The sequence below is a fragment of the Stomoxys calcitrans genome, chromosome 1 (genome assembly GCF_963082655.1).
Source record: "Stomoxys calcitrans chromosome 1, idStoCalc2.1, whole genome shotgun sequence".
Lineage (NCBI taxonomy): Eukaryota > Metazoa > Arthropoda > Insecta > Diptera > Muscidae > Stomoxys > Stomoxys calcitrans.
In genome coordinates this window covers 106236271-106250781 of record NC_081552.1, presented here as the reverse complement: position 1 = coordinate 106250781, position 14511 = coordinate 106236271, and the positions used below count along the sequence as shown (strand labels likewise).

The 14511-nt window shown below is 37.5% G+C and overlaps 1 protein-coding gene across 2 annotated transcripts in view; it reads right to left on the bottom strand.

The window, feature by feature from the left end:
- Window positions 1–393: 393 nt before the first annotated feature.
- Window positions 394–14511, bottom strand: part of LOC106092144 (aminopeptidase N) — a 41510-nt gene continuing 27392 nt past the window's right edge. For both annotated transcript variants that reach the window (XM_013258915.2, XM_013258914.2), the window contains exon 2: window positions 394–3246. In XM_013258915.2, coding sequence (XP_013114369.2) covers window positions 445–3222 — 2778 coding nt within the window. In that variant the 5' untranslated portion in view covers window positions 3223–3246 and the 3' untranslated portion in view covers window positions 394–444. The remainder of the gene's footprint in view (window positions 3247–14511) is intronic.

Here is a 14511-nt window from a genome sequence, read left to right as displayed (position 1 = left end):
GACTTAAAATGTCACGACGATTATGAATATATATGCTTTATGGGGTCTTGGACAAATATTTCGAGAAGTTATAAACAGAACGACGAAATTAGTATACCCCCATCCTATGGTGGGTGGTATAAAAACGTGTAAAAATTAATTTTCTTCTTGACGAACCGTGTTATTGCAAAAGACCTGTACGAAAAGATTTAACGTACTTCAAAAAACCCATAATGACTTCTTCCTATGGCTTCAATGTAGTTGTTCTACATTATTCAAAAAAACAGAACAGTAAATACATCTTCCTTCCTTCTTTTTATATGCAGTTTATATTTATCTTTATAAAAAAAAACTACCAAATTTCAAAGATACTCACCGATTGATTTTTGTTCAAGAAATGAAGAAAGTTCAACCTTTCAACAAATAAATTAACTTTATTTTATGCTTTCGTTTGGGGTGTTTGTCTTAAGCTCTTGAGGTGGAGAGTCGATTTCTTAAATAGGCTTCTATAATGTCCAAATTACGCTTAATCCAATCTATTCTAAAATGTATATTTTCCATAGAAGAATTTGTAATTTTGAGCGGGAATTCGCAATATTCTTCACCTGGGTTAGCGAAAGCCATTAGGTCCCCCAGATCGTTTAATGAATTTATGGATAATGTCAACTCAGCTGCCAAGTGACTTATTTCAAAATCCTTGCATAACCTAGGAAAATTTGCAAAGAAATATTTCCAGGCTAAAGGTAAGCCGACTTCACTATTGACTATCGCGTTAAAGGCATGAATTGTCTCCCGGTTCGATATCTGCTTCTCCGGAGAAAAAATCAAACTAATGAAATCTTCTATTAGTGTCTCGTTGCGGGAGCAAGCCAATGCTTCAAGGAAAAGTGAGTCACGAGTTTCCAAATATCGTTGCCACAAAGAGTTCCAATCATTTATGGTGCCATGGCGTATAGCAGTGCAATAAACGGTGTCCCTTAAATCCTTTAGAAAGATTTCATCATACTCGAGACCCTGGGATAATGCCCATCTTTGAAAATAATTTTTGGATGCTTTAATACAATCTTTTAAATCGACACGACAAGCCCATTGGATTACTATGCTTTTTAGTCTATATTGAAATGGTAACAAATTCGCTAAATTTAATGTACTGAAACCATTCAAATGCTTAAAGACTGGTGCGATAATATGTCGTATAAAGGACTTAAAACTCTCGTATTGTATTGGAAAAGCCTTCAGAAAGTTACAAACATTCGCTAGACCTCGCATAGCCAAGGCCCATGGCAAATATTCACGTTCTTTAAATAAATACTCTAAGATATCGAAGGCAATGTCGTAGCCGTGGTAACCGTTCCATGCTAAGGATATGGCATCATTTACAATTTGTCCGCGATTTAAAATGGGAAAATTCTCCAATGGCTCTCTTTTCAAAGCTTCGCTTAATAGCCTCCAGTTGTGAATGTCATACATAACTTTATACACAGCCGATGCTTGAATATTAAAAATTATCCACTCGTTTGATTTTGCCACATTATCAAATATCACCGGAACACCGACTTGTGTTTCATTACATTGCAGCCAATATCTGGGCTTTGTTGTCCTAAAGTTTTTTTCTCCAGCCGTTGTGTAGGTCAATGGAATCCACCAACATTTTCTGATCTCATCATCTGGTATAAAGATGTTGTGCTGCACAAATCTATGCTGGGTTATTTCAATGGTGCCGGTTTGGTAATTTCGATTAACTTTTACCAGCGGGAATCCCGATTGCAGGGACCAAGAGTCCATTACGGTTTTCATATCAAGAGGATTGTTACATTTGTTCGCTGTCTTAGAGAAGGCATACCATAGATCATCTTGGTTTGCATTGCTGTACTTGTGTTTTTCCAGATAGTCATAAACTCCCTCAAAGAATGCATCATTTCCCAATATCATGTGCACCATTCTCAAGACAGCAGATCCCTTTCTGTAGGATATCGTATCGAAACGATTTCGAATTTCACTGGTCCTAAATACTTCTTGAGATAATGGACGACTATTTAAGGCAACGTCCTTATCAAAACTGGATACCAAAGAAAAAAAGGAATCAGTTATATATGCCTGAAATTCGGGATGTATATATTCCACACACAAACTGGCTATATATGTCGCAAACCCTTCATTAAGCCATAAGTCGGACCACCATTTCATCGTAACCAAATTCCCAAACCATTGGTGGGCAAATTCGTGAGCCATCAATCTAACTGTATGGAGTTTGTCCAATGGCGATCTGGTATTTGGATCGTAGTATAAGACCTTTTCTGCATAAGTAACCAGACCCCAATTTTCCATTCCTCCTTTATTGAAATCAGGCAGAGCAATTTGATCCATCTTTGGCAAGGGATATGGTATGCCCAAAACATCTTCATAATATTTCAAAATTCTAGGAGCCATTTCCACGACATACCCACTTTTATTGATCGAGTCTTGTCTTGACCAAGTACGAAGATCTAATTTGTACATCTCAATAGATGATGCCTTATAAACAAAGTCATTCACGCTATAGGCAACCAAATATGTCGACATGGGCACAGATTCCTCAAATATGCTCCAAACGTAGTCGTGCACATCCTCTAATGGTTTTTGTTTCTCACGCGGCATATTACTCAAGGCTGTACGCGATCTGTGGTGACCCAACCATATTGTAAATCTGGCTTTGTACTGGGGTTCATCTAAGCAAGGAAACGCTGCTCGTGCAAAGGCTGGTTCAAATTTTGTAACAGACAACCACCTAGTCTCATTCGTTGCCGCATCTTTATACGAACTGCGATAGTAGCCATTCGACTTTGTGTTAAGGAAGCTCGAAAACTTCATTTGCACTCGATAAATTTCATCCTTAATCAAAGTCTGGCATAATATCATGATGAAGTAGTCAAACTCGGGTAAAATATCTATGTCCTCAAGGCACATGTGAAATTCCCTATCCTTTACTTTAGAAAGTACCAAACTTGTATTATCAATATTTAAATTCAGAGCGTGCATTGTTATGTTATTGGTAGCTTCTAAAACTCGGAAGCGCATTGAAATTTGACCCTCATATCTGAAAGTTGCAGTATTATCCATATGGGTTATAACCTTGAGATGATAATGCTCCGGTTGTATGGACGTAGGTAAACGAAAATGGGAGTACGAATTTGTATAGACAACTTGTAGGAAAATGTAAGCCAAGACAAACAGGATAGCAGATTCACGAGATAGATTTGCCATTTTTGTCAAAACAAAGTAACAACACTGAAAATAAAAAAATTAGATGGAAATAAATCGGTATTTTGTGCGTATACAAGTAGGTAATTATCGAATCAGCAGTACAAGGAAAGAAACTTAAAGGTCGAAACATAAAAAAAGTTCTAAATTTTTTGTAAAATTTAAGTCTAGTCGGGTAAAAGATTGGTGAAAAAAAAAAATGCTTCCTTAAGAAATACACATTTTACTCCTTTTTATGCGACTATTGCCAAATTAAGTCACTATAAAGAAATATCCGATATATACTCGTACCTTAGAAAGAAGCTATGTTTATCGTTGGTGTAACACAAATTTTCGTGAATAAAAAAAAAAACACTTTTTAAACTCTCCACCATAGGAAGGGGTATGCAAATTTTGTCATACCGTTTGTATCACCTCGAATGATTCATGTAAGGGCGCATAAAGTATATCTTCTTTTATTTAAAAACCAATTTGTGTTTGTTTGTAGGTTTGTGTGTTCCTTTTGACACAGAAACGGCTGAAAGATGGTGTTAATTTAAAGGAATTTACAGGATCATTATCCTGTGGTGAAAATACAGTATGAAATTTTTTGATATCTGAAGGGGGGGCGGACCCTCCCCCTTACCATAATTTTCAGAAAAGCCAGATCTCGGAGATGGGTGGTGCGATTTAAGCGAAATTTTGTGTGCTCTCATATAGTACCCTAAAAATAAAAATTTGGTATCCAAATTTCGGATGGGGAACCTAGGGGGACCGCCCCACCCTAAAACCTACCAAACATATAATTAGACCAATCACGACAATAAGGAACTCAAATGAAAGGAATTTAGGATAAGAAAACGTATCTGATGTCCAAATGTCGGACCAAGTGTTAGGGGGACCATCCCAACCCAAAAACACCCCTAAATCAGACATATGTACCGACCATGGCAATATGGAACTCAAATTAAAAGTATTTACGAGTAGAATACGAATCTAATATCCAAATGTAGGACCACGTTTCTGGGGGTCCACCCCTTCCCCTAAACACCGCCCAAACAGGACTTATTTACTGGCCATAGCAATATAGGGCTTAAATAAAAGATATTGAAGTGTAGAATTCGAATCTGATATTCAAATATGGGACCGCGTGTTTGGGGTGCCGCCTCTCCCCAAAAACATCCCCCAAGGGGAGAAATTTAAGACTATAGCAATATGGGGCTCAAATAAAAGGTCTTTGGGAGTAAAGCACGATTCTGATATCAATATTCGGGAAAAGTGTCTATGGGGCCACGCCAGCCCCACAACACCACCCAAAAAGAAAGTATTTGCTGACTATTGCAATATGAGGCTCATATAAGAGGGTTTTTAAAGTAGAACACGATATATACATTTTCAAGACCAACTCACTGAGTGGCCGCCCATTCCCCAAAACACCCTCCAAGCCGGTCATGTTTGCCGACTATGGAAATATAGGGCACAAATTAAAGGTATTTGATATCAACATTAGGGACCAACTGTTTAGGGGACGTCCCACCACCATAACAACCCCCAAATAGGACGTATTTGCTCACCAAGACAATTTGGCTCTTAAAGAGAGTGAAACTAAATATTTATAGTTTTTAGAGTCAATACCCCAAACCCACTTTCGGGACCAATTTTTTGGGGGTCTACCCCTTTCCCAAAATACCCCACAAACAGCAATATTTTACTGGATATCGCAAATGGGGCTCAAATAAAGGTATTTGGGAGTAGAAAACGAATTTGATATCCAAATGTAGGACCATGTATTTAGGGCATCACGCCTTCCCCAAAACACCCACCAAAGGTTGACCATGCCAATATGTGGCTCAAATGAAAGGTATTTGAGATTAGAAAACGAATCTGATAACCTATTTTGGGGCCATGTGTTTGGGGCACGCCTCATCGTGTAAACTCCCCTAAACCAATGGCAATATGGGGTTTAAATAAATGGTATTTGAAAGAAGAGCACGATGCCAAGTGCCTGGGGGACCACTTCACCCCCGAAAACACCCCTAAATCAGATATCATGAGAATATCGGACTGAAATAAAGTATTTTATGAATGGAGTACACCTTACATTTAAACTTAAATTTTTAGACCAATATAAATCATATGGGATTCAGATAAAGGCACTTACATTTTAAACTGTTAGTCAAGCTCATTTGGGACAGTGAATTGTGCTAGATCCTTCGCCACCCCTTGTCAATTTGGTCCCGATCGGACCAGATTTCAATACAGCTGCCATATATACCGATCTCTCGATTTAAGGTTTTGGGGCCATAAAAGGCTCATTTATTATCCGACTTCATTGAAATTTAACACTGTGACTCTGATCCAAAGTTCGTCCTGGCCGAACTAAACACCTTTTTACTTGTTTTTAATGTTATATTTTAAGATTTATATATGTAATAAAACAAAAATTAATAAATACGGCCACTACATCCTCTGGTGTATTAAATGCCTCGATGATGTCACCAGTACTTTAATCGTTAGTCTTCTTCGTCACTCGTGAGGACATTCTGTGTGTAAAAGTGTGAGTGTTGGTTTAGTTGCTTCCGTGGGCAGCAGGAAATCTCGATTGTTATGCATTTGTATTGGTTGCTGGTTTTTGACGATGCTTTTTCCGAATCGGGTAGATTGTTGCAGCAGCATCGCCTTCATGTGGTGTGAGCGCTAAAACATGATGTGCTGATATTGATGGGGTTGGATCATCAATTTTAGCTTTTGTGTAACAAGCTGATCCTTTCTTCCCAATAATTAGGTATGGACCACCACGTTGTGGTGTACATTTTGAAGTTACATTTTGACTGGCTTTGCTTAAGATAAGCGTTGACACCAATACTTTGTGGCCAATCTGATAATCATTTTGAGACCTGCGCTTTCGATCAACGTCTTTTCGTCTTGCATTTTCTCTCTCAATCTCAATTAGTGGGGTGTAATTTGCGGTATAAAGTTCTCGCTTTTGATTATGGCTTTGAGAACTCCCACTGAAGTACACTATAAAGTCTTAATTCTCAATTTTCTTCCAAACGTAGGGTATGCCGCAGTGTTGTTTGTACCATCACATTATGCAGTGTTCAGTGTGAAGCGAATTGCTGGTAACAATTAATTCCATTGAGTATGATCCTTGCCAACACAAATTGACAGTTGGGTTTTAAGAAATCTGTTCTTTCTTTCCACTAGATTCGCTTCAGGATGATACACTGGGGTAAAAGTCTGCTGGATTCCCAAACAAAACGTAAATTTTAGCATCAAGACAGATACTGAGATCCGTTATCCGTATGAGTTCTGCGTGGAACTTCATATCGAAGTATTTCGTTTAATAAAATTAAAGCACGATCTTCTGCCGATACTTCTTAACAATTACGCTCATCTGCTGGAAATGTCTTCGACGACAAGGATCCATTGATATCCATTGCTAATACGTAGTAATGGTCCTAATAAGTGAACTGCTACAATTTTAAATCGTTGTCTACTACTCATGATTTCCAAGAATCCAGCTGGTGTCATATTACTCGGGTTGGACTTTTTGCACTCGTCGATTCCCTTCGAATATTTCGTGATATCAGATATTATTCCAGACGGATGGAACAATGGGGTAACACGAGCAATAGTTTTGCCTATGCCATAATGTCCTGTTGTAGCATTTTTGTTGTATTTTTGTAAGATTTCTTCTCGTAAAGAGTTTGATATGACAAGCTTGCCGCTTTCCGTGTCTTGTTCAGAGCAATAATGATACAGAATTCCGTCGATCATTAGATAGAATTTTCAACATTTTGTTCAAATCAATCAATGATCGGGATCGTCATGTTGTGATTTGTGAAATCTTCGGATCCCTCTCTAGGAAAATCTATATCAATCCAGTGAAATGCAACATTGCTTGCTATGGCATAGTCGAATAAAAAGAGTATCTACTACGATGTTTAGCCTTCCGGGGATATATTCGAAGCGTAGGTTATAGCTTTGTAGAAATGAAGACCATCGTGCTGGTCTACCTGTCGGAGATTTTAAAGCAAATAGCCATTTCAACCTTCTACATAGCCTCTAAATTTCTGCATAGCCCAAATTACGGCTGAAGCTTCACGTTCAGATGTTGAGCAATTGTGTTCTGCCAGTATAAGCAGACGGCTAGCGTACTCTATAGGGTGTTCTTAATATTTCTTCCCTGCAATAGTACAGTCCCGATCGCGTAGTTGCTCGCGTCTGTTCTAAGAAGGAATGGTGCCGATTCTAGAACTTGTTGCAATGCTGGAGGAGAACTAAACAGCTTTTTTAAGTTGTTAAATGCTTGGCGTTCTTCGTTGCCCCAGTTCCATGTAGCTTTCGTTTTTGTCAAATTCGATAGGGTGTCGCAACTTTGGAAACATCTGGAACAGAGCGCCTAAACCAAGAAAATTTTTGGAGAAAAGACAAAAGCTATTTTAAATTCTTCGGCTTTGGTCGATTAAGTATGGCTGCAGATTTCCACTTGTAGTCAAAATATTTGACCTCTGGTCTGCAAAAAAAACACTGTCACTCTAATGAAAACTACACTTCTTTAACTTCACAATGGTTTGGTCTAAATCAGACAAATGGGTCTTGAAATTTGTAGAGCAAATTATAATATCGTCAAGAAAGGCCAGTATTAGGAACTTTGGCAAACTTGAGCGAAACTTGTCCATTGTTCTTTAAAATGTGGCCGGAGCGTTTTCGAGGCCCAATGGATTTCAGTTAAATACGAATATACCAAATGGTGTGGTGAAAGCTGTTTTAAGCGTATCTTCCCCTGCGAGTTTTATTTGCCAAGATCCAGATTTTGAGTGTAAAGGCGACATATACGGTGCTGCTTTAGCTGCATGAAGTAGGTCATCAATTCGAGGTAATGGTCATCAATGGTTGGTGACTGTTATTGTATTTAATTTGCGATAGTCTACACACAGTTCAATTCCATTATCCTTTTAAGGTATAAGTACCACTGGAAATGCCCAGGGAGATTCCTTTTCTTCTATGATTCCATCTTGCAACATATTATCCAATTCTGCCTTGTTTTTTCATGTTCTTCATTGTAGGAAATAAATTATTTTCATTTGGGATTTAAAAATCCTGTGGTATATTATCAAGAAATATTTTTGTGATACCTCCTATGTATTTGGAGTTTTTGATCTTCTTCGACATATACTACAAACCACGATAAAAACGTCTTCAATTTCTTCTTTCTCCTAATCGGGTTTTGTTGTACTAACATTCATTTGACTACGTTTTTCAATAGTGTACATTTAAATTCAAAGATTTTGGATGGTTCGTCAACAAAATGCCAAGTCCTTTGTGCTAGATTTATAACCATTCCACATCGCTCCAGAAAATCTTTACCAATTAAGGTTCGATTATTTCTTGTGTTTGACAAGCAAACAAAACGAATCCATTTTTTGCTTGCCAATGGTCGATAAAAATATTTCTTTTCGTGAACTTCCGTCAGCCAATGTCACTTCTGCAAATACTTTTTGATATGGGATCTTCTTCTTCAATAACATAAAAAGTTCGTAACCAGCTATGCTTGTCCTGGCAGCTGTGTCCAAATAAGCTTCTTGGTCCGATCCATTGACATTTATATATATGGTTGGAACATTTCTACCGACAATTGTGATTTAAATACTACTAGCTGACCCGGGGCTGCTCCGCTGCGCCTTCTTTTTCTTTATATGGAACAAAAGCTTCCTTGGAATATTTATTTTCGACAATTAAAGAGCTTTTAGTGAAATATCATGCTACGAAAATAGTATTTAGCTTGACTAACAGTTTAACAATATAAGTGCCTTTATCTGAATCCCATATGAGTTTTATTGGTCTACAAATTTAAGTTTAAATGTAAATACTATAAATTCAAATACTTTATTTCAGCCCGATATTCTCATGATATCTGACTTCGGGGTGTTTTCAGGGGTGAAGTGGTTCCCCAGGCACTTGGCATCGTGCTCTTCTTTCAAATACCATTTATTTAAACCCCATATTACCATTGGTTTAGGGGAGTTTACACGATGAGGCGTCCCCCAAACACCTGGCCCCAAAATAGGTTATGTAATTCGTTTTCTAATCTCAAATACCTTTTATTTGAGCTACATATTGCGATGGTCAGTAAAAAATTGCTGTTTGTGGGGTATTTTGGGAAAGGGGGTATACCCACAGAAAATTGGTCCCGAATGTGGTTATCAATTCTTGCTCTACCCCCCAATATCTTTCATTTAAGCTCCACATTGACATGGTCGGTAAATATGCCCCTTTTAGGGGTGTTTTGGGGATTGGGGTGGTCCCCCAAACACTAAGACCGGAAAATATATCAGCAACGTGATCTATTCTCATATATCTAACTTTGTCCCATATTTGGATATCAGAGTCGAATTCTGCACTCAAATACCTTTTATTTAAGCCCCATATTGCCATGGTCGGTAAATATGTCCGATTTAGGGGTGTTTTGGGGATTCTACTTGTACTTCTACTTGTAAATACCTTTCATTTGAGTCCCATATTGCCATGGTCGGTAAATATGTCCGATTTAGGGGTGTTTTGGGGATTGGGGTGGACCCCCTAACACTTGGTCCGACAAATGGATATCGGATACGTTTTCTTATCCTAAATACCTTACATTTAAGTCTTATATTGTCGTGATTGGTCTTAATATATGTCTGCTAGGTTTTAGAGTGGGGCGGCCACCCTAGGTACCCTATCCGAAATTTGGATACCAAATTTTTATTTTTATATTACTATAAGAGAGCACACAAAATTTCGCTTAAATCGCACCACCCATCTCCGAGATTTGGCGTTTCTGAAAATTATGGTTAGGGGGAGAAAAATGAAAGTCAATTTTGGGCTCTATTCCCAAAGACCTTTCATTTAAGATCCATATTGCCATGGTCGGTAAATATGTCCGATTTGAGGGGTTTTATAGTGGTGGGGTGACCCACGAAACACTTAGTTCCGCAATTGGATATCAGATTCGTTTTCTACTCTCAAATACCTTTACTTTGAGTCCCATATTGTAGTGGTTGGTCTATAAATCCGTTTGTCGGGTTTTGGGGGTGTGCAGCTCTCCCACCCCTAAATTTGATACCAAATTTTTAGCTTTTAGATCCTTCCTATATTCTAATATATTATTTTTCTTTATTCAAAGGACCGATAGGTTGTCATAACAAAGATACATGCTGATGATTAATTTTTACCACTCTGCCCTCTCTCTATTCATGTTGGCATGTTTTTAATTGGATCAACTAAATCCAATTCGATCAAACAATTTCAGTTGAATACTGCCAGATAACGCTAATTTAAATGTTGGTGTTACTCGCTTAGAGTGGATCATATGGTATGGTGGCTGTCGATGAATAGTCATTGATAGACAACCACCATACCATATGACTACCTATTAAATAGTAATCATTTAGTCTATTTTTATACCCACCACCGAAGGATGGAGGTATATTCATTTTGTCATTCCGTTTGCAACATATCGAAATATCCATTTCCGACCCAATGAAGTATATATATTCCTAATCAGCGTAAAAATCTAAGACGATCTAGACATGTCCGTCAGTCTGTCCGTCTGTCTGTCACAATCTTTAAAAATAGAGATTTGAGCTGAAACTTTGCACAGATTCTTTTTTTTTGTCCATAAGCAGGTTAAGTTCGAAAATGGGCTATTTCGGCCTATATCTTGATATAGCCCCCATATTGACCGATCGGCCGATTTAGGATCTTAGGCCCATAAAAGCCACATTTATTATCCAATTTTGCTGAAATTCGGGACAGTGAGTTCTCTTAGGCCCTTCGACATCTTCCATCAATTTGTCTCAGATCGTACCGATTTGGATATAGCTGCCATATAGACCGATCCTCCGATTTAGGGTCTTAGACCCATAAAAGCCACATCTATTATCCGATTTAGCTGAAATTTGGAACAGTGAGTTGTGTTAGGCCCTTCGACTTCTTTCGTTAATTTGATCGGTTCAAATATGGTTATAGCTGCGGTCCTCCGATTAGGTACTTAGGCCCTTAAAAGCCACATCTCGATTTAAGGTTTTTAGCCCATAAACGGCGCATTTATTGTCCGATTTCGCCGAAATTTGGGACAGTGCTTTGTGTTAGGCTCTTCGACATTTTTCTGCAACTTGGCAAAAATCGGTCCAGGTTTGGACATAGCTGCCATGTAGACGATATATCGTTTTAAAGTCTTGGCCTTATAAAAGGCGCATTTATAATCCGATTTCACTGAAATTTTACGCAGTGACTTATGTTCGCCTTTTCGACATCCGTGTCATATATGGTTCAGATCGGTTTATTTTTAGATATAGCTACTAAAATGATCACTATTTTGTTATGTACAATTGAACAATGTACTTATTAGTATTTGGTCCAAATAGCATATCTCCAAAGTTCGACCCAGCCGAACTTAATGCCTTTTTACTTGTTATACCCACCACCGACGGATGGGGGTATATTCATTTTGTCATTCCGTTTGCAACACATCGAAATATCCATTTCCGACCCTATAAAGTATATATATTCTTGATCAGCGTAAAAATCTAAGACGATCTAGACATGTCCGTCAGTCTGTCCGTCTGTCTGTTGAAATCACGCTACAGTCTTTAAAAATAGAGATATTGAGCTGAAACTTTGCACAGATTCTTTTTTTGTCCATAAGCAGGTTAAGTTCGAAGATGGGCTATATCGGACTATATCTTGATATAGCCCTCGTATAGAACGATCCGCCGATTTAGGGTCTTAGGCCACATGTATTATCCGATTTTGCTGAAATTTGGGACAGTGAGTTCTCTTAGGCCCTTCGACATCTTCCGTCAATATGCCTCAGATCGGTTCAGATTTTGATATAGCTGCCATATAGACCGATCCTCCGATTTAGGGTCTTAGGCCCATAAAAGCCACATTTATTATCCAATTTTGCTGAAATTCGGGACAGTGAGTTCTCTTAGGCCCTTCGACATCTTCCGTCAATATGGCTCAGATCGGTTCAGATTTTGATATAGCTGCCATATAGACCGATCCTCCGATTTAGGGTCTTAGGCCCATAAAAGCCACATTTAATATCCGATTTTGCTGAAATTCGGGACAGTGAGTTGTCTTAGGCCCTTCGATATCCTCCGTCAATATGGCTCAGATCGGTTCAGATTTGGATATAGCTGCCATATAGACCGATTCCCAATTTAGGGTCTTAGGCCCATAAAAGCCACATTTATTATCCGATTTTGCGAAAATTTGGGACAGTGAGTTGTATTATGCCCTTCAACATCCTCCGTCAATTTGGCTCAGATCGGTCCAGATTTGGATATAGCTGCTATAAAGACCGATCTCTCGGTTTTAGGTTTTGGGGCCATAAAAAGCGCATTTATTATCCGATGTTGTCGAAATTTGGGACAAAGAGTTAAGTTAAGCCCCTTCACATATTTCTGCAATTTGGTCTAGATGGATCAAGTTTTGCATATAGCTGCCATAAAAATCGGTCTCTCGATTTAAAGTCTTGGCCCCATAAAAGGCCCATTTTTAATCCGATTGCACTGAAATTTGACACACTGACTTATGTTACGATTTTCGACATCCGTGTCGTATATAGTTCAGATCGGTTTATTTTTAAATATAACTACTAAAAAGACCAATAGTTTGTTATATACAATTGAACAATAACTTTTACTTATTAGTATCTGGTCCAAATCGGAACATATTTTGATATAGCTGCTATGGGGCATAAGGTATGAATTTTGCACCGGATTTTGACGAAAGGTGGTTCACATATATATATGAGGTGGTGGGTATCCAAAGTTCGGCCCGGCCGAACTTAACGCCTTTTTACTTGTTTTGTCGTAGGTCGGCGGCCGTTGCGTATGGGTTATTTGGTCCAGATTGAGATTAGTTTATAATATTAAACAATTTTAAAAAACATAAAAATTAATTCTTACTACGGTGTTTCAAAATGTTCGTAAACTGAACCTATTCAAAAAATTACTGATAGTTTTTAAAATTTTTATTCCCTACACCAACACTGTCGACTCAAAATCTTTTTCTGAATCGATTTTGCTATGTACGTCTGTCTGTACGTCCGTCCGTCTGTCTGTCTGTCTTTCTGCTCATATAAATTTGTGGAAGAAATCGGTCTAGATTTGGATATAGCTCTCATATATATGTTCTTCCGATTTAGACTAATACAGCTATGATATCGTTATTTGTCAACCGATATTCACGAAACTAGGTATGAAGCTTTCTCCCTTGACTCTTCTAATCACTAGTGAATTTCATAGAAATCGGTTCAGATTAAGATATAGCTCCCATATATATGTGTCGTCGACTTTCACTTTCAGAGCCTTTGCAAGCGTATTTATCAAGCGATCTTCTCAAAATTTTTAACAACTTTTTCCTCTGTGGCTCTTAAAATATGTACAGATTTTGTTCAAATTCTACAATGAAAATTTCCAAAAACAAAATTTAAAGACAAATTACAATGAAATTTTCCCAAAGCTTAAAATGTTAATCTAAATCTAAAGCATAACACTTTAATGAAATGATTTCCAAATATAAATTTTTATCGAAATTTTTTCCAAACACAAAATTTCAATGAATTTTTTTTGGTTCTCCAAGTCTTTTGCGCTCACTTGATCTTTCCATCGGGCGTTTGGTCTTCCCGGTTTGCGTGTAACACCGTGTTTGCCTTCAAAAGACTTCTTTGCTGGAGCTTCTTCAACCATTCCTATAGTGACCTAGCCAACGCAGCAGTTGTATTTTGATGCACGTAACTATGCTATTGTCGACATAGAGCTCATACAGCTCGTGGTTCATACGACGCCTATATTCTCCATTAACGCAAACTGGTCCACGGTTAGTATCAGTGTCATGTATAGTGTAATCTTCGTCTGTCGAGAGGTGGCCTTGTTTCCAAACGGCTTACTTAATCCACAGTAGCAAAGTATTTAATTGATATTTTTCTTAAATTTTTCTAAAGACAAATTTCAATTAAATTTTTTTTAAGACAAAATTTTTATGTAATTTTCATAATCGTAAAATTCAAATGAAATTGTTTCTTAACAAAAAATTCTAATGAAATTTTTTCTTAAGACAAAAATTTAATAAAATGTTTCCTTAAGACAAAATATTAATGAGTTTTTTTACTGAGAGACAATTTTTATAAAATTTATTTTTTTTTGTTTAATTTTAATGACATTTTTGTGAAAAAATTATTCAAAGTTTCCTTTCAAACAATAACATTTTCTTTAAAAACAATATTTCGATAAAAGTTTACATCAGAAAAATTTCCTG